Consider the following 19,309-nt stretch of genomic DNA (forward strand, 5'->3'; position numbering starts at 1 on the left):
TGTTTTCTAGAGTGGCTGTGCCAGTTTGCATTCCCACCAGCAGTGCAAAAGAGAGCCTCTTTCTCCCCATCCTCACCAATATCTGTTGTTACCTGAGTTGTTAATGTTAGCCACTTACAGGTGTGAGGTGGTATCTTATTGTGGTTTTGATTTGTATTTCCCTGATGATGAGTGATGAACATTTTTTCATGTGTCGGTTATCCATCTGGATGTCTTTGAAGAAGTGTCTATTCATGTCTTTTGCCCATTTCTTCACTGGATTATTTGTTCCTTGGGTGTTGAGTTTGATAAATTCTTTATAGATTTGGATACTAACCTTTTATCTGATATGTTGTTTGCAAATACCTCCTCCCATTCCGTTAGTTGCCTTTTAGTTTTGCCGATTGTTTCCTTTGTTACGCAGAAGGTTTTTATTTTGATGAGGTCCCAATCGTTCAGTTTTGCTTTTGTTTCCCTTGTCTCTGGAGACTTGTTGAGTAAAAAGTTGCCCTGGCCAGGATCAAAGAGGTTTTTGCCTGCTTTCTCCTCAAGGATTTTGATGGCTTCCTGTCTTACATTTAGGTCTTTTATCCATTTTGAGTTTATTTTTGTGTATGGTGTAAGAAAGTGGTCCAGGTTCCTTTTTCTGCTTGTCGCTGTCCAGTTTTCCCAGCACCACTTGCTGAAGAGACTGTCTTTATTCCATTGGATATTCTTTCCTGCTTTGTCAAAGATTAGTTGGCCATAGGTTTGTGGGTCCATTTCTGGGTTCTCTATTCTGTTCCCTAGATCTGAGTGTCTGTTTTTGTGCCATGATTTTTTTTTTAATAACTTTTTGTAAAGGGTAGGGGAGTGATAGGAAGAGAATTAGATGTTTCTGTTCTGTGCTTATAGAGCTTATTAAAGTATCATTAAATTACAATGACTTTGAGACTTTCTTCCAAGCAGATAAATTGAACCATTCCCTACAAAAGTTTGGTTGGAGTAGTGACATATAAAATAGTTAAGGGGCGCCTGGGTGGCTCAGTCGGTTAAACGTCCGACTTCGGCTCAGGTCATGATCTCACGGTTTGTGAGTTCGAGCCCTGCATCGGGCTCTGTGCTGACAGCTCAGAGCCTGGAGCCTGCTTCGGATTCTGTGTCTCCCTCTCTCTGCCCCTCCTCCACTCACACTCTATCTCAAAAATAAATTAAAAAAACATTTTAAAAAAGTTAAAATTACGGGTTTTTGTTTTAAGTTTAAGAGAGAGAGGGAGAGTGCATGTGTGCATGAGTGGGGGGTCGTGCAGAGAGAGAGAGGGAGAGAGAGAATCCGAAGCAGGCTCTGTGCTGGTGAGCATGGAGCTCAACATGGGGCTCGATCTCATGAACCGTGAGATCATGATCTGAGCCAAAATCCAGAGTTGGACTCTTAACTGACTGTGCCACCCAGGCACCCCCAACTCTCACTTTAATTATACCTGATTTTACTCACATTTTTTTAAAATTTTTTTTGTAATGTTTATTTTAGAGACAGCATGAATGGGGGAGGGGCAGAGAGGGAGACACAGAATCTGAAGCAGGCTCCAGGCTTTGAGCTGTCAGCACAGAGCCCTACATGGGGTTAGAACCCACGAACCGTGAGATCATGACCTGAGCCGAAGTCAGCACTTAACCAACTGAGCCACCCAGGCGCCCCTCAATTTTTGTCATAGAATCTGAAATATGAACTAGTTCAGTGATGTAATTAGATCTAGAATGTAATGAGGTTTAAAAATTATATTTGCAGATTTTTTTTGCCTAAAGCCTGTTATTACAGTTCAGGAGTATATATGCACATTGTTAAATCTGCATTTTCTTTTTTTTTTTTTTTTTTTTTTTTAAATTTTTTTCAACGTTTATTTATTTACTTTGGGACAGAGAGAGACAGAGCATGAACGGGGGAGGGGCAGAGAGAGAGGGAGACACAGAATCGGAAACAGGCTCCAGGCTCTGAGCCATCAGCCCAGAGCCTGACGCGGGGCTCGAACTCACGGACCGCGAGATCGTGACCTGGCTGAAGTCGGACGCCCAACCGACTGCGCCACCCAGGCGCCCCTAAATCTGCATTTTCTAAAATACAAATTATTACATTACATTAGTTGGGATAAAAATAAAAAACTTGTACTCTATCCAGGCCATTACATACAACTGGCTGCTCCTTGTGGGACGGGGACTCTGTGTTGCCCTGCCGTCTGAGTAGCGGGGCAATTGGCACGGTTCTCTTGTGCTTCTTTCTCTTTTCTGTTTCTCTTCCTGAGGGTAGATCCTTCTAGTAGGAGGAGTTCAGCCTCAAGTTAAGGAGGCGAATGCAAGCAGATCTTAGCGTGAAGTCTCTTGTGACTCTCATTCCAATTCTGTTAACCTGTCCCATCCAGGTTTTTTATGGTTAAGTCTCAGCTTAACTCAGTCTCAGCCCTGAGCATCGTCCTCGACATGCTAGGCATTGCGAGTAGCAAGAAGCCTGAGAACAAAATCTATTGCCAGCTTAAGAGTAAAGTTGTACCCTCAGCGATGAGGCTGGAAATGAGACAGGCTGGAAGTATGGGTAGGAGAAATCTGTGACTGTTAAAGGACGCTAGAGTCTAGGGACCCAGAGAGGAAAATAAACTCGAAGAGGAGGGGGCATATGCTTTATTTTATTGAATCCAAGATGCCATCATTATAAATTGTACTGTTTTTTTAAATATGCCATTAAGAAAAAAATACTGACCATTGAACACTTTCTATGTGTAATTCACACTACTAAGGGGGCAAGTTTGCGTAATCTAGGGATCCAGGAGAGAATGTTTTAGTAACTAGCCACAGAAGGTATCCTGGGTGGCTCATCAGTTGGTTGAGCGTCCGTCTGACTTTGGCTCAGGTCATGATCTCACAGTCAGTGAGTTTGAGTCCATCATTGGGCTCTGTGCCGACACAGCTCAGAGCCTGGAGCCTGTTTCAGATTCTGTGTCTCCTTCTCTCTATGCCCCTCCCCTGTTCACGCTCTGTCTCTGTCTCAAGAATAAACAAACATTAAAAAAAAATTTTTTTTAAAAAGATATCTTGAAAAGATATTAGTACTTAAGGAGTCAAGTAGGTGCCTGAAGCCTGCATATCAAGCTGTGAGAACATATCTGTACTTTCACTGTGGATCACTGATTCAGAGGCACATTCAGAGGCACATTTCACTGTGGATCACTGATTCAGAGGCACATAATACTGAAAGATCAGTATTATCTTTCTTTTTCATTTTTTATTTTATTAATAATAAATATAGTATATTTAAATAATAAATATATTATAATAAATTTTATTTATTTGTTATTAAGAGACAGAGCGTGAACAGGGGAGGGGCAGAGAGAGAGACACACACACAGAATCGGAAGCAGGCTCCAGGCTCTGAGATGTCAGCACAGAGCCCAACGCGGGGCTCGAACTCACAAATGTAAGATCATGACCTGAGCCGAAGTCAGACGCTCAATTGACTGAGCCACCCAGGCGCCTCTATAATCAGTATTATCTTAAAGTGATGCTGCAGATATGATAAAAGAACAAAGGGGGTTAGCATTATAGACAGTTCTGCAGGACTTGTTATTTATAGGTACTTAAATTTTGAAGACTTGATTCTTTCCTCTAACAGAATGATCGATGAGATAATTTACTAATTATTCCTTGTCTGAATAATCTGCATTTTGGACACTGATTCAAGTTCATTTCAGCTGAATAAGTTTTGATAAGTAAGTTTGACAGCTGTTTAAATATTGGGAAAAGGGGTATTTGACATTTTTCTTAAATCATGATAGCTTTGTTAAATTTAGTTAATTTGAGGCCCATCTTTGGATTCTGTTTTCTGGTTTGGCATGTGACTATAACGATAAAGTGTATTTTTGAAATTATGGATGTCTTGAAGTGTATGGTAAATCAACCACCATGTTCTATTTTCTTGTCTACTTAGGTACAAATTAAGCTTCCTAAGGAGTAGTTTTACTTTGATGGACCACTCTGCTGCTTGAGATAAAAGTGAAATAGGACAAGTTATTAGCATATTGGCAATTTTTTAAATGTTGATTTCAGTGTCTTAGGTTTGTTACTTTGTTTTCCCATATTACCTATGCCATCTAACAAAAGTAATTCATTTGGGCCACTGGATGCCCAAGAAAATTCTAAAAGGTCTGGATTTTTCCCTGTGATTTTGCAGAATAGTTATGTTACTGTGAGATCTTCTTTAAGCCAAAGCAGCAGTGTGGCTTACAGAGCAATTTTTGTTTAATGGTCTGTGTTAGAGCCTTATTGCATGATGGCTTCCAACTGTCGGTGATACCATTCTGAGAAGGGTTTACTGTTACATACTTCGTAGAGTGAGTTCTCCGTTGCTAATTAAGGCACACATCTGGAGGTTCTCAAGAAAAATTAGTGCAGTTAGCCTTGAAAGCGTTATGTATGACTTCCTTGCTTCAGACTGTCTTTTGTATAACCAGGCACGGGCATGAAATTTGTTTGACTTTGCTTGCCTTCCTCTCCCACAGAGTATCTCCCATATTCATGTTGCACTTTGTGGAAGGCTTGCCACGAAATGACTTGCAGCGCTATTCATTCCATTTTGAAGGCTGTCTTTATCAAATAACTTCTGTAATTCAGTACCAAGCAAATAATCATTTTATAACATGGATTTTAGATGCTGACGGTAAGTGTTTAAACCTTTTTCTTTTATGATAATAGGCGTAGAGGCTAAATTCTCGATTTTTTTTTTTAAAAAGACAGACTTTGTCTTGACTCCTTTCCCTCTCACTTCTTGCCCTTGCCTTTAATTCTTCTGCCCCCTCCTCTCTGTCACTCTGGTTTAGAATCACTCCTGTCTTCTGCTGCTTTTGTATGGGGGTACATGTGCTTATGCGTATTTCTTTTCTAGGTGAAGAACGGGATCATATACTATTGTTAGTTTACAATTTGCTTTTTTCCACTATGTTTGCTTTTATTCCATGAGTAATAGGTGGTCAGTACAGATAAGTGAATGGTGCCAGTTCTGATTTCTTAGATATGTAACATGTACTTCTTTTAAAAAGAGAGTGCATCGTACTGAAAGGTTTTTAACTGAGAATAAAAAAATTTTGCTTAGTTTACAATTGTTAGTCATAAAGAAAACATCTATTTCTAAGACTATTGGACATTACAGATCATGTAGCCTTCTCTACCCATGAAATAGAGTATCTGAACTCTATAATTTGCTAATAGCTATGGTCAAGGTAAAGCCTTTATGTATGTATGTATGTATGTATTTACTTATTTATTTATTTTAACGTTTATTTATTTGAGAGAGAGAGAGAGAGTCAGAGAGTGAGCAGGAGAGGGGTAGAGAGAGAGGGAGACCGAGAATCCGAAGCAGGCTCCAGGCTCCGCAGGGCTCGAACTCACGAGCTGAGCCGCAAGATCATGACCGGAGCTGAAGTCAGACACTTAACCTACTGAGCCACCCAGGTGCCCCGTAAAGCCTTTATTTAAATAGTTAAACTTTTCAAAAGAAGATTAAATAGTACAGCCCATGAACTTTGCTAGGTTTTTCCTAACATTTATCTAATATGGTTTAATATTGAGTGTGTTTCTCTCACAGTGTTCACTTTGTCTTAAACAAGATAACGCAGCCACTTAAAGTGTTGTATCAGGCTGTTGGTAAGGGGTCTTTTTGATATTTTCTGTTTTTCCATTTTCTATTATTTGGACACTTCTCATAGCTGATATTTTCCTCTTTGGGTGGTTTGGGTGGATGGCACAATAATGTGTTATAAAAGCACTTTGCAAGCCAAAACTCACATTATAAATAAGATCACCTTAAAATTTTACTCTGCTTCAGCATTTGGAGGGAAGTGGTTCTCAATAACATAAACAAACTGGAAAAAAAATTAATTTTTTACTGCATTCCAGGGAATCTGAAATCCTCTTCAGTAGGTTACATGGTTATATGGTTTCCAACATATAAAAATCAAATGGTTACCTTATAAAAAAGGTCATGGCTCCTCCCTCGAGCATTGAATCAGTCCCTGGGGATTAGGTCCAAATGTTAACCAAGTAATTCTAATGTGCATGTATGGTAGAGAACCACTGACATAAACAGACAACAGAGTCTCAGAAGTTTTAATGGGTATAGAAATAGTAGGTTCAGGTGGTTTATAAGGATATATCCACATAAACTTAGTGAATGGTTTTGTTGGGTTTTTTTTTGTGTGTGTCTACAGGGTCTTAACCTCTTCCCTTGTCCTACCTACATGATTTCATTTTTGCTCGACAAATGAGAGAATAGAAGCTCAGAAATAAAACAACTAAACACATGAAAGCTCTAAAGTTTTCGTTTTTTTAATCAGAAAAAAAAATTAAGAATTCAAACAAATGTTGGTACTTGAGGTAACAGACTTCATGAAAATTCACAGATATGGAAAAAATCCCCCTTGTTTTTTTTTTTTAATGTTTATTTATTTTTGAGAGAGAGAGAGAGAGAGACAGAGCACGAGCAGGGGAGTGGCAGAAAGAGAGGAAGACACAGAATCCGAAACAGGCTCCAGGCTCTGGGCTGTCAGCACAGAGCCCAATGCAGGGCTCAAACCCACACACCACGAGATCATGACCTGAGCCAAAGTCAGAAGCTTAACTGACTGAGCCACCCAGGCGCCTCAGAAAAAATCCATTTTCTGATGTTGTTGGATAAATTGGGCGATATATACTGTGTTCCAAGTCACAAAAGTTAAATATTTAGACTTCTGTCTTGATTTTTGTGGGCAATTTAGGGAAGAGTAAACACTATCTCAGTTTTTAAAATTTCTGGATGTTAGTCCGTAACTTTAATTGTCCAAATAAAGACTTAAACCTTTGGCAGAAGGAAATGGTGACAACGATAAGGCCATGTTCTCAAGTGTTCTCCTTTGATGGATATTCAGGGATACAGCAGTTAAAATGGCCAGAAGAAAATTAACCTAGCTGGTGCGTTTTGAATGTCTAACCTCATTTATTTAACTTCCTTCTCCCCCAGGAACTTGGCTGGAATGTGATGACCTAAAAGGCCTATGTTCTGAAAGGCGTGAGAAATTTGAAGTTCTTGCTTCAGAGATCCATATTGTTATCTGGGAAAGAAGAACATCTGCGGTGACAGATAAAACATCTGCCTGCCTTCCACTTAAAAAGACTGGCGATGAGCATGCTTTTGGTGATGAGGAACAAGCCTCTCCGGCATGGTGTTCTGTGGGTGATGCTGCCTCCGCCGAGCTGTCCTCAGGAACTCTCCCCACCAGTGTGTCATTTGCTCCTAATACTCTTTCGCAGGGTCAGGCTGTAGCTCACGGACATCATTTACTTTCCGGTCCAGAAGGTTTGGGGGACGACAATATTTTATCTTTGACACTTGAAGAAATACAGGTTAACTCTGAAAGTTTCCCGTTTGAAAATAAACCTGTGGCGGAGAATGCAAGAGTTGGCAAAACAAAGGCTTTGCAATCACAGGAGTCACTACTGGCTTCTTTAGTATCTGCTCCATGTGTTGGAAACCTGACTCAAGACCAATTCATGGATTTAAAGCTTCCGTCTCAAACCGTAAATGCAAGCGTGCGATTTGCACCGCCGAATGCCGAAGACACGGGGATTGCTGCACCCGTGAATAATATCCCCGCTACTGATCCTGTACACGGTGGGCAGCAGGAAGTTGAGGGCACAGTGGCCCACGAGAAGGACACTCCATTGACACGGTTTCCTTCACCAAAGACTGAGAAACGAAAACCCGAACAACAGGTTACATCTCAGGTACCTAATTTGACGAAAAACGAAACGGCAGCATTTTCTAAACCTGTAACAGCAAAGCCACTGCAGAATCCATCTCTGAAAGACGCTCCGAAGAAACCATTTGTAGGAAGTTGGGTTAAAGGCTTATTAAGCAAAGGTGCTTCTTTTATGCCACCTTGTGTTTCGGCTCGTAATAGGAACACCGTAACTGATTTGCAGCCTTCGGTCAAGGGGGCAAGTAATTTTGGTGGCTTTAAAACTAAAGGTGTGAACCAAAAGGCTACCCGGGCATCCAGGAAAGCTAATAGGTGTGCAAGGAAGCCTCCTACGGTTAGCACCCCGCCACCAAGTCATCCACTGCCTGGTGGCACGACTTCTCGTGTTCATGCTAATGTTACTGCTGATTCAGATGTTCTGAAGAAATGTGAAAACGCCCCCTACGGAGCTCACCGCAGTCACAGTTCCTGTGTCAAAGAACATGGTGTTTCTTCTGCAAACCATGGAGACTCAGTTGAGGGTCAGATTCATAAACTTCGTCTCAAACTTCTTAAAAAACTTAAGGCAAAGAAGAAGAAATTAGCTGCTCTTATGTCTTCCCCCCAAAACGGAGCGCTTCCAAGTGAAAATTTAGAACACGTGTCCCATTGTGGGTCTCCAAACGATTGTGACTCGATAGAAGACTTGTTAAAAGAACTACAGTATCAGATCGATACCGCTGAGAATGGATGCACCGCGGTTCCATACAGTGGTCAAAGTCATGAAGAAATTTTGGCAGAACTGTTGTCTCCTACAGCTGTTGTCTCAACAGAGCACTCGGCAAATGGGGAGGCTGATTTCAGGTATTTAGAAATGGGAGATGACCACGTCACAGCACCAGTGCCTACTGAGTTAGACGACATTCCCCAAAATACACACCTGAGACAGGACCATAATTACTGCAGCCCCACCAAGAAGAATCCGTGCGAAGTTCAGCCAGACTCACCGACAAATAATGCCTGCGTTAGGACATTGAACTTGGAAAGTTCCATGAAGACTGATATTTTTGATGAGTTTTTTTCCACTTCGACATTAAATTCTTTAGCAAATGACACATTAGACTTACCTCATTTTGATGAATATCTGTTTGAGAGTTGTTGATTGCATGCTGTCTTCTTTTAGTTGAATATTTATTATGGCTCTTGGAAAACTTCATATGTTATTAAGTAGTATTTATACACTGGCCTTGTCATGAACAAAATGTAAGCTACGCGAGGTTTTACCTTTGGTTCTACCCACAAAGCATGTAATCTGTTTTACAAATTAAAATGATCAGGAATTGGTTTTCCTTGTTTGCTTCATTTTGTATTGTAGGAGAGTGAGTTTTTCAAATGTTAAAAATGATACAGAGGAGTGTCTAGTTTCTGGCAGTTTTTACATTTGGGTACATTAAATTTCTACATTTTAATTTTCGGTTACAGTGGTTCAGGAGAAACACTAGTTTGTACAAACTTAAGTCATTGTACATGGGATATGAATGTGTGACTGGTAATCGTTCTATGGTCATAGATCCTACGCCTGTTTCTTATACCAGTCAAGTGCTGTGGAATGTAAACCTCCCCCAAAGAACTTTCCTTCTCTACTTAGTAAGGATGGCAGGAACCTTGTTACTAGAACTTTAAGTAACGTTACATGATCAATAAATGATCTCTAACAGGAAAATAATCTATTTTTGTGTTATATGCAAAGAGGCCACATGATCATAAATCTCATATTTTTCCCACACATTTATTTCCGCAAGCAAATTTGGACGCCATCCAACAGTTGTTCTAGGGAGAAAGTAATAACCAAGTGCTTATAAAGCTTGCTGTATGTTAACGTTCTGTTTTGTATGAAACACTAATTCATTGAAATCCCAACATTTCTGGGGCACCTGAGTGGCTCAGTCGGGTGAACGTCAGATCTTGATCTTGGCTCAGGATGTGATCTCACAGTTTGTGAGTTCAGGCCCCACGATGGGCTCTATGCTGGTGGCATGGAGCCTGCTTGGGATTCGGTCACCTCTCTGCCCCCTCCCCTCGTTTGTGCACACCGTCTCTCAAAATAAATAAACTTTGAAATCAAAACAAAAATCAACATTTCTGTGAGCAGGCTCCTTTTATCACATTTGACCTAAAAAAACAGCACAGAGCTTAGTGAGTCGTTCGGCCGAGTTTGAGTAGCGTGGTTCCTGCAGCTGTTAGAAGCATGTGTTCCCCCTCAGGACCCACTTAAAATTTGGTTGCTTAAACAGCACCACTGCAATAGTGATGTGAGTTACTAGGGGTAGTTCCTAAGGTTTTAAGGGTGGCAGTCTTGGGATGGAGTACTCTGGTACTCGGCACTTCGTGATTGATTTGTCCAATTTGCTTTCCGTCCCCTCCCCCGGCCCCATTTTCTTCTTTTATCACAAAAGTAGCGCGTGTTTATTGTCAGGAGAAGCTTGGAACATCCAGAAAAATAGGAAGATTTTGAACCTTCGATCTTTACACTTAGTGGTAATAACTACCACGAACATTTTCACATTTGTATACAAATAGACTTTAAGAAATTCTACTCGACCTGTTTGTACAATCTGTTTTAACGTTTCATGAGCATTTTCTCCGTCTTAACAGCTTTGGCAACTTTGGGATAGCTCCGTAATGTTAGGTTGTACGGATTATCATTGTTTTACCAATCTTGAGATTTCAAGGTGATTTGTACTGTTTTGTTATTATTCGTTGTGCCACAACAATTCTTGTTAAGTTTTTGCACAGATTTTTTCTTTCTTATTTTTGTCTTATTTTCTGGGAGTGGAATTGCTGGGTCAGAGGATATGCATTTTTAAAGTCTTTTAATGATGGCATGATTGGCTTTCCTGAATCCTCACCAACACCAAGTAGTAGCATTGAGGGAGCAAAAAAACCTTGGCTGTTTTTTTGTTGTTGTTTTAACATTTTCATGATTACTAGTGCGGTTGAGTATAACTTTATATGACGTTATATATTTATATAACAATTGGCCAGTTGACTTTCTCCAAGAACTTGCTTAATCATTTGAATATTTCTAGATTTCTGGTAAGTACCAAACAGTGTTGTAAACCTCAGAGATAAAGCAGTAAAAAAAAGAAATTCTTGCCCTTTAGAAGGAGCTTGCCTTCTAAACAAGGAAATAAATATATCATGTTAAGTGGTAACAGATACAGTTGATGGTCACTTGTGGTGGTTCTCTTCTATAAAGTTTCCACAAGCGTTCCATGAATATGAAATACTGAACCACTGCTCCTAGGGGAATTGCAGGGTTAGGTTCCTGTGAGCCTCTGGTTGCAACATTATCATCAACTGATCAACAAATAACCTTGTTTTTTCTGTGCTTCTGTTTAGAAACACCTCAGGTAACATATATCGTTGGTTCATTCCCATTGAGTACAAGGCCAACAGCACTTTAAGTCACGCCTGAAGGAAGCTTATCTAACACATAAGGCACATCACACCTTTCTTGTGCTTAGGAACATCAGACAGCAGTTTAACACTACACTTGAGGTACATTTTTTTTTTTTTATGAAATTTATTGACAAATTGGTTTCCATACAACACCCAGTGCTCATCCCAAAAGGTGCCCTCCTCAATACCCATCACCCACCCTCCCCTCCCTCCCACCCCCCATCAACCCTCAGTTTGTTCTCAGTTTTTAACAGTCTCTTATGCTTTGGCTCTCTCCCACTCTAACCTCTTTTTTTTTTTTTTTTCCTTCCCCTCCCCCATGGGTTCCTGTTAAGTTTCTCAGGATCCACATAAGAGTGAAACCATATGGTATCTGTCTTTCCTTGAGGTACATTTTAAACAGTGAAATCACCAAAAACACACAAAAGATGTGGCACTAGATATATTGTAAAAAGGACACTTACAGCATGAGAGCTGAATCAAGGCAGTGTTGACCTGTTAGACCTCACCTGGGGTCATATGTGTTGGGCGGCTCTGTGGGTGTCCATAGTAACCACATTGTAAGTGTTGATTTTTAAGGTTATAAATCTAAGCATGTAGGCAAAATCACAAACAATCTGCATAATGAGGATTTAGTCAAATAGCACTGAATGCTGTGGAGGAAAACAGCAGGTGAGCGCATGGGAGGACTCAGACTGAGTGGATTTGGAAAGTTTTCTTGGAGATGGGTGTCATTTGGCAGGGACTTCAGTGAAGTTAGGGAGTTGGGCCATGTGACTGTGTAGAGGAAGGGCATTCCAGGAAGAACAAAAGTCCAGAGGAGTGAGGGTGCTTGGCATGATTGAGGACTAGGAAAAGTCCATTGCGGTTGAGCAGAGACAAAGGGAAAGAGAATTAAAACACAAGATGAAGGAGGTTGGCAGAAGCCAGTTTTTGAATGGTTTTGTGGGCCATAGCGAAGACCTTGTTAACACTTGAGAATAATGGAGGCCACTAGAAGGTTTCAGGCAAGGGCAGGATATCTAGTCTTAGATTCAAAAGGATCCCTTACGCGTGGAGAATGACTATAGCCGGTCAGAATAGAAGCCATAGTCTGTTACAGCCTCCCCAGAGTTTAGGGTGAGCCCTGTGGAGGTGTTGAAAAGTAGCTGGATTACTGTTGCATTTCAAAAGAAGAGCCAACGGGATGTGTTGATGGGTTGGATGTGGGGCAGAAAGAGGAGTCTCAGGTTTTGTTGCCTGAGCAGATGGGTCATACTATTTACTGAGATGGGACAGGCTTGGGAAGGAAAAAATTTAAAGCAAAGCACTCACTCATTCAGTTTTGAATATATGTGAGGTTCCCATTAGGCTGCCAAGTGGAGATAATCTAATAGGAAGAGGCGGACACTAGAGATTCCTACTTAGGAATTATGAATACGTGATCGTATTTAATGTCCAGTAAAGGATGGAGTCATTTAGGGAGTTGAAATAACTCTGGGGAACAGGAAGAGCCATGGAAGGGACGTGAGTGTGGTGTCCTGAAAAGGGAAGAAAGCTTTTTTTTTTTTTTTTGAGGCGGAGCGATGCTGATATGTCAGATGCTGCTGAGAAGTAGTGTAAGGTGAGGACCGAGAATGACCATTGGCTTTTGTAATTGGAAAGTCTTTGGTAACTTGGTGAGGACAGTTCAGTGGAGTTGGGACAAGTGTGAGTGGGCTCAAGAGAGAAGGGATTGAGAGAAAGTGCAGATAGAGACCTACCCTTTCGAAACATTCACCTGGTGCCCGGTGAGGGAGTGAGGGGTCAAGATTTTTGTTAATGTCTTTAAGATGGGAGATGTCATAGTATGTGTATGTGTGGACCTGAATGGATGTTGTAGATGAGAGGAGTGATAGCTGCCACAGTAAATTTCTCCAGGGCTGGGGACCCAGTGTATAAGAGGAGGTGTGACCTTAACGAGCTAGAAGGAGTTTATCCATTTTATTTTTTTTTAATGTTTATTTTTCAGAGAGAGAGGATCTGAAGCGAGCTCCCCACTGACAGCAGAGATCCCGATGTGGGGCTTGAACCCGCGAACTGTGAGATCATGACCTGAACTCAAGTTGAACGCTTACCTGAGCCACCCCAGAGCCCCCAGGTTTATCCACATTAATACTAGAGAAGACAAATATATGGGTACAGATATTAGGAGATGTGATGATTGGGCAGTGAGGAAGGTCACATTTTTATTTTCTCAGGGATACAGTAATATTACCAGCTGAGTATGAGTGTTGGGGGAGTTGAACATTGAGTGAGAGAAGTTAGAATTTTTAGTCTGAGAGCTAATTGAACAGGGGCATGGCAATAGGCTCACTAGGCCGTACAGAGAACCCACCAGACGTTTATAGCCGTAAGTTTTAACCAAAATGAGCCAAGATGGTTGTTTTTCTCTAATCACATTTGCTGCTCAGGACAGAAAGAGTAGATGGGAAGTTGGATCCAGCCAAGGTTAGAGGTATTGCCAGGTAAATGGGACAGAGGAGAAAAGGAATTGAGGCTTTATGCAAGGAAAATGATTTTAAGGATGTGATAAGGAGGGCTAGAGGGACATAGGACAGGTGGTGATCATTTAAAAAGTGGTGGCAGATCTCAGTGGATTGGAGGTGGGTGCGAAGAATGCCAGCGCGGGACTAGTTGGAGTGAGTAAGAAAGCAGCGGGCTTGAAACTGAGCTTTTGGGAACAGTGCAGTTATTGGCGATGACAAGGTCTGAAGTGTGACAAGGGAAGTGCATGGCCAAGGGTCCATGAAAAGTGAGGAGATGAAGGAATCAAGAGGCCAGGATGGTGTTTGGATAGACTTTGTGGAAGGCAGAGTCATTTAAATGGCGGCAGGAGTCCTGGTGGAAAGAAATACACAGTAAGCCAGGAGCTAAAATCCTCAAGGAAAGGCGGAATATCACGAAAATGGCTGATGGCCGCAAAGGAACAGCGTGGGTGGTTCAGTCTAATGGTCTGTGCTTCAAAGGCACGGGAGGGTTATAATGAAGAGGGGAACAGTGGTTGAAAAAGCAACTAGGAGAAATTTGATAGAAATTTTACATTATTTTACAGTCTTTTCCTTTCTGTATTATGTTTTAGCCAGGTCATTTCCACACCCCAAATATACAAATATTTACATACATCTTCTGGTAAAGCTAGGTTTCTTTTCTTTCTTTTTTCTTTCTTTTTTTTTTCAGTCATGAATCTTTAATTCTTTTGGAATGTATTTTGATGTGCTGCACTGAGGTTTTTCTCCCCTGATAGTAAATTTGTTTGAACACCATTTGCTGAATCAACTTACTGTTCTTTAACCATTCAGGATACACCATTCACCTATCTTTCATATTAAATGTAACAAATGTTCAATTCCTGTAGTAAGTTGAGGGGGAAATTTTGGTGCTCAGTGGTAGAATGCCAATTAAACAGTGTAAATCTCAATTTTCCAGGAGAAAATACGCTGGGAGGAAAGTCTATTAAATTTTAACTGTTTTTTCTTCCAGTTAACATTATTATAATAATGTACTCTGCAAGTCAGAAACACTGGACGAAAAGTGGAAGATTTATTAGAGTTTTGTTCTGTTTTTGTTCGCTTCCGGTTGTATTGAGATATAACTGACCTACATCTCTGCATAAGCTTAAGGTATACAGCATAATGCTTTGGCTTATAATCACAAAAATGATTACTGCAATCAAATTTAGGTAACTTTAGAGTTTTGCTAGGTACCACAAATACAAACAACACAAAATGGACTGCAGAGCCTGGGGGCCAAAAAACATTGATCAATATGTGTTATGGCAGAGGATGACGAGGAAGGGTGGGATCCATCTGGGAGGTTAGAGAAAGCATCCCAAAGAAGTCACATTTAAACTAATGACTTCATTCCGAGCAGTTTCCAGAGGCAACCCCTCCTGTGGGTGCCTGTAAAGAGTCCCCATAGTTGGTTGGCTCTGAACAGGCCTGCTCAGCGAGCTTATCTGTGACTGTCTTTCTGACTCTCTTTCACTTTTGAGCACCAGGACCTCCACACCCCTTCTCCCCAACCAGTGTTCCCTCAGGAAGCCACAGAAGAGGCAAAGGAGGCAGAACGGCATACCAGGTTGTTTCTAATCCGAGCAGATCCACGAAAAGGGGCTTATCAACTTCTGCAACATAGCAAACGGGCTAAAGTGACAACAAATCTAGTACCGGAGAAGTGTAAAATATAGTCGTCAGGAGTTAAAATGTAACCACAGAAGCAAGAGGTCATCGAGAGAAAAGGAACTTGTGAAAGACTTCACATCTCAAGATGGAAATTCATTTTGTTTGGTTATTGCAGGTACTTAATAGCTTGGTAAAGCACCCTTCTTGCCAGCCTTCTCTTTTTAGTATACCTTCCCACCAGGCTTGGAGGCGGAGATCGTGGAATATGCTGAGGTTCAAGTGTCTACAACACCAGATATTTACTGCTCCCCCAGCCCTAAGGCAGTGTAAACCAGGCCAATTCAGCAGGATGGCAAAATGTTTGCAGCAGTAAACTGATGTCCCCGCTGGCCACGAAAGTTGTGGTTCCAGTAAAGAACCTCCTTGCTTGATGATTAATGGAGTAATTCTGTATTTCAAACTTCAGTTCTATGTTGAGTCACATCCAATGTAGATTTTCGCCTATGTAGTTTACACTCTAGTGAATTTCAATTATCAGACTAGCCTAAACTCGAGTATTAAAGTGAATATGTTGTTCAATTAGGTATAAATAAACACCCCTATGCTCACACACACATATGATAATCTATAATAATCGACTTCCCAGCTTAGTACTAAGATAGTCGGTCTCCTTAAAGTGTGTGTTTGATTTACTTTGTCACTTTATCTTAGGGAATAACTAGTTTGAGTCCTCTTTGGCAGACAGTAATTTCTGTTCTGTTTTTACTAAAAAGAAAAAAAAAGCAATGAAAAATGGCTCAATTCCTCCAAGGGGGTAATAAAGTATGACAGTTTGCTGGATGTCATTAAAGTAACTTGCAAGGAAAGAAATACAAATTGGTATCCGCTGTGCTGTAAATCCCTATAGAAGCAACCCTTAAAGGATCAATATAGTAAAGCCCTTCACATCAAGTCATTGCAGATTATAAAAATAAGGTATTAAGTGTTAAAACCCCAAAGCAGCCTTTTTTGGGGGTCTGAAGTCATTTATTACTAATTTTGCATATCTACTTAATTGCTCAGCAAAAAAAAAAGAAAGAAAAAGAAAAATTGGTTTCTTGGTGGCTTGTCAATAGTATTAGACTATTCTAGTTCTTTGTATTACCTTAAAAGCTTCAGTTTAGTAATTTTTCCATCCCTAAACACTTTGGATTTGACATACTTTATAACCTTTATCACTAATCAGAATACAAATACAATAAATACAGGGGCGCCTGGGTGGCTCAGTCAGTTAAGTGTCAGACTTTGGCTCGGGTCATGATCTCACGGTTCACGGATTCGAGCCCCGAAATCAAGCTCCGTGCTGGCTCCCTCTCTCTCTCTGTCTCTCCCTCTCTCTGTGCCCTTCCCCAGCTCACTCTTGTGCACACGCTCTCTCTTTCTCTCTCAAAATAAATAAAAACTTTTTAAAAAATGAAGACTGATTCTGGGACTAGGTTGTTTTTTTTTTTTTTCTTTTTGGGGCTAGGTTTTAGATGAACTCCATGGTGGAGAACCAGCCACAAGTACGGTAAACTGAAAGTATGGGCAATGTATAATTTCTCCAATTTCAAGATTTCTTTAAGACCCCTCCAACATCAAGCAACACTATCACCATTTCCTGGGTCACCCAGGCTGTAAATGTAGGCACCACCCTCCACATTTCCCTCTTGTTTCGGTCTCTAAATCTTATCCAGTCTTCCCTTGAATTACATCCTTCGTTTCTAAAGTCACCTCATTGCCTCTCCTTTGAAATATAATTTCCTCTTAACTGTTCTCTGATCTCTTATTTTCCCTATTCTGTTGCCAGACCAACCATCAAGACTAAATTTCATTATATCCTGAAACAGAAACCTTTAACAGTTACTCCCTTACTTTATAGGGTAAAGTCTAGCCTCATCCTTTGGTCTTCAGGGCCCTTCCGCAAGCTAAGAACATTTTCAGTGCGCTCTATTTAAGTACATTTGTTCCACATTCTGGTTACGCTCCTCTCCTACCCACCCCCATCTTGTCTCCAAATTTTGCCAGCTTTAAATAGCTCTCCCCTGCCTTCTGGCCTGTCCAGATCTTTCAGGGTTGTTTCAAATCCTCCACGGAGACACAATCCAGCCTATCTATGTTGACTTCCTCCTTTACTGCCTGGGAACATTTTTCTGTGGCCCTCACGCTGACACTTCATCATATGCATTTTTATCTGAGTATCTATCTCTGTTAATCACATACTCTGAGAAGGCAGGGAACGCATCTGTCCTGAGCATGTGCATGTGACAGGCCTGTGCTAGGTGAGCAAACAATGTGAATAAAGACGTAGTCACTACACTCCAGGGGTTCGTATTCTAGCGTAGGTGACAAGTAACTCCCTGTTTTCAGGGTAGCGTGATGAATGAATGGAGGAGGGGCATCAGGGGAGGCCTCCCTGAGAAGGTAACTCCTCTGCGGCTGTTACCCAGGTGTGTACAGAGGGGGCGGGGACCGGCACATCAGGGTAACGGGAAAGACTTCTGGGGGGTGGGGGGGGGTACAAGGCGGCATGCGCCATTGAAGGAACTCCTGGTAAATGCATATAACCACTAGAAGTTTTCATGCAGGAACATGGTAGGAGACAAGGCAACAGATCATGAAAGCCTCTGTGTGTTAAGCTCAAGAATTTGAACTGCATCTTGAAGGAAGCAGTTTGGAATCGAAAATGATCACTAAGAACAGAAGTTGGTCTCTTCCCTCAAGGAGCTTATAACCTAGTATAAATACGATCAGCTTAAAGCGGAAGGATATGCTTTCTAAAGCCTCATAACTTAAGTATTAGCAAATATTATGCCTCCTTCATCTTGAAGTGTTAGACTAGATTTGGACAGTACATGAATGATCTTATGACCTAACTGCCTTCCCTTTTGTTGTTTCTACTATAATCTATCCATAAGTATGAGTGGAAAGCTTGGAATGTGGGGGGTGGGGGTGGGGGGCCGGCTACTGCTGAATCTGCCTGAAATTCTCCAAGTGCAACACTGTGTCTCCTTTTTTAGGGCTTCTCACTAGACAACAGAGGGTATTTTATTATCAACAATTATTTGATAAATAATTATCAGCCAGCATTTGCAAGGCATTTCCTAAGAGACCGCCGAGTGACGCAGCTAACTTATTCCTTGTTCCGAGTCTCTCAGTTCTATCCAGGAAAAGTACATCCCAGAGACAAAGCACCCACCACATGACCTCAATCTTGGCAGGAACGAATTATAGCATCACGTTATCATATTATCGTGTGGTTCTCTATCTTTATAGAAAGTCTTATGTGAACCATCTGCTTGTAAAAGATCTGTGTCTTCTGTGAGACCGGAGTTGAAAACACGTCATTGGAAACCTTTTAGCAAGAACTCATACAAACAATTTCTGCCTGAGTTTAATTTCAGGGAAAATTGTGTCAGCGATCTAACGCAAACATTAACACCTTTGCCTAGGTTCAAGTCCATTGTCCAAAACAGAGCTCCGTTTAGCACAGTTACGTGGGGTGATTATGCCCCCACACACTTTTAGGTGACTCCCCTTGCATATGTTCATCGAACAGCTCCTCGGATTCTTCTGGCAGTAGATAAGGCAGTATTGAGTAAGTACATTTACTTTTTGGTGGTATCCGATTTTCTGGGAGAAACTCACTTGTCAAGGGGCATTTATTCCCCCCCCCCCCCCGTTACAGTTACTGCTGTTGAAGCACAATCTTGGGCCGGTCTCCAGAAGAATGTGTGTTGGTTTCCCGTGGATAAATGACCACGGGAACTGAATGACCAAGGCACAAGCTGCCAGTCCAGACGCAGAGTCCCTCTTAGATCCGCCCCCGCCGTGCAACAAATACTGAGAGGACAAGGTCTTCCTCTAGCCTGGAAGCGTGGTGGCGTCGTACTCCCGTTCGACTAAAAATCTCAGGCTTGCCATTTTAAAATGGATCCGTAACGAGGTCATCTCAAGAAAATGAGCGCCGCC

The 19,309-nt window shown here is 41.3% G+C and overlaps 1 protein-coding gene across 4 annotated transcripts in view; it reads left to right on the forward strand.

Annotated features, from left to right (window-relative positions):
* The window catches only part of USPL1 (ubiquitin specific peptidase like 1), a 38,533-nt gene extending 29,469 nt beyond the window's left edge, over positions 1-9,064 (forward strand). For all 4 annotated transcript variants that reach the window (XM_030308684.2, XM_030308698.2, XM_030308707.2 and 1 more), the window contains 2 exons: positions 4,506-4,663; positions 6,998-9,064. In XM_030308684.2, the coding sequence (XP_030164544.1) occupies positions 4,506-4,663; positions 6,998-8,877 (2,038 nt within the window). In that variant the 3' untranslated portion in view covers positions 8,878-9,064. The remainder of the gene's footprint in view (positions 1-4,505; positions 4,664-6,997) is intronic.
* Positions 9,065-19,309: the final 10,245 nt, after the last annotated feature.

The sequence above is a fragment of the Lynx canadensis genome, chromosome A1 (assembly GCF_007474595.2).
Source record: "Lynx canadensis isolate LIC74 chromosome A1, mLynCan4.pri.v2, whole genome shotgun sequence".
Classification (NCBI taxonomy): Eukaryota; Metazoa; Chordata; class Mammalia; order Carnivora; family Felidae; genus Lynx; species Lynx canadensis.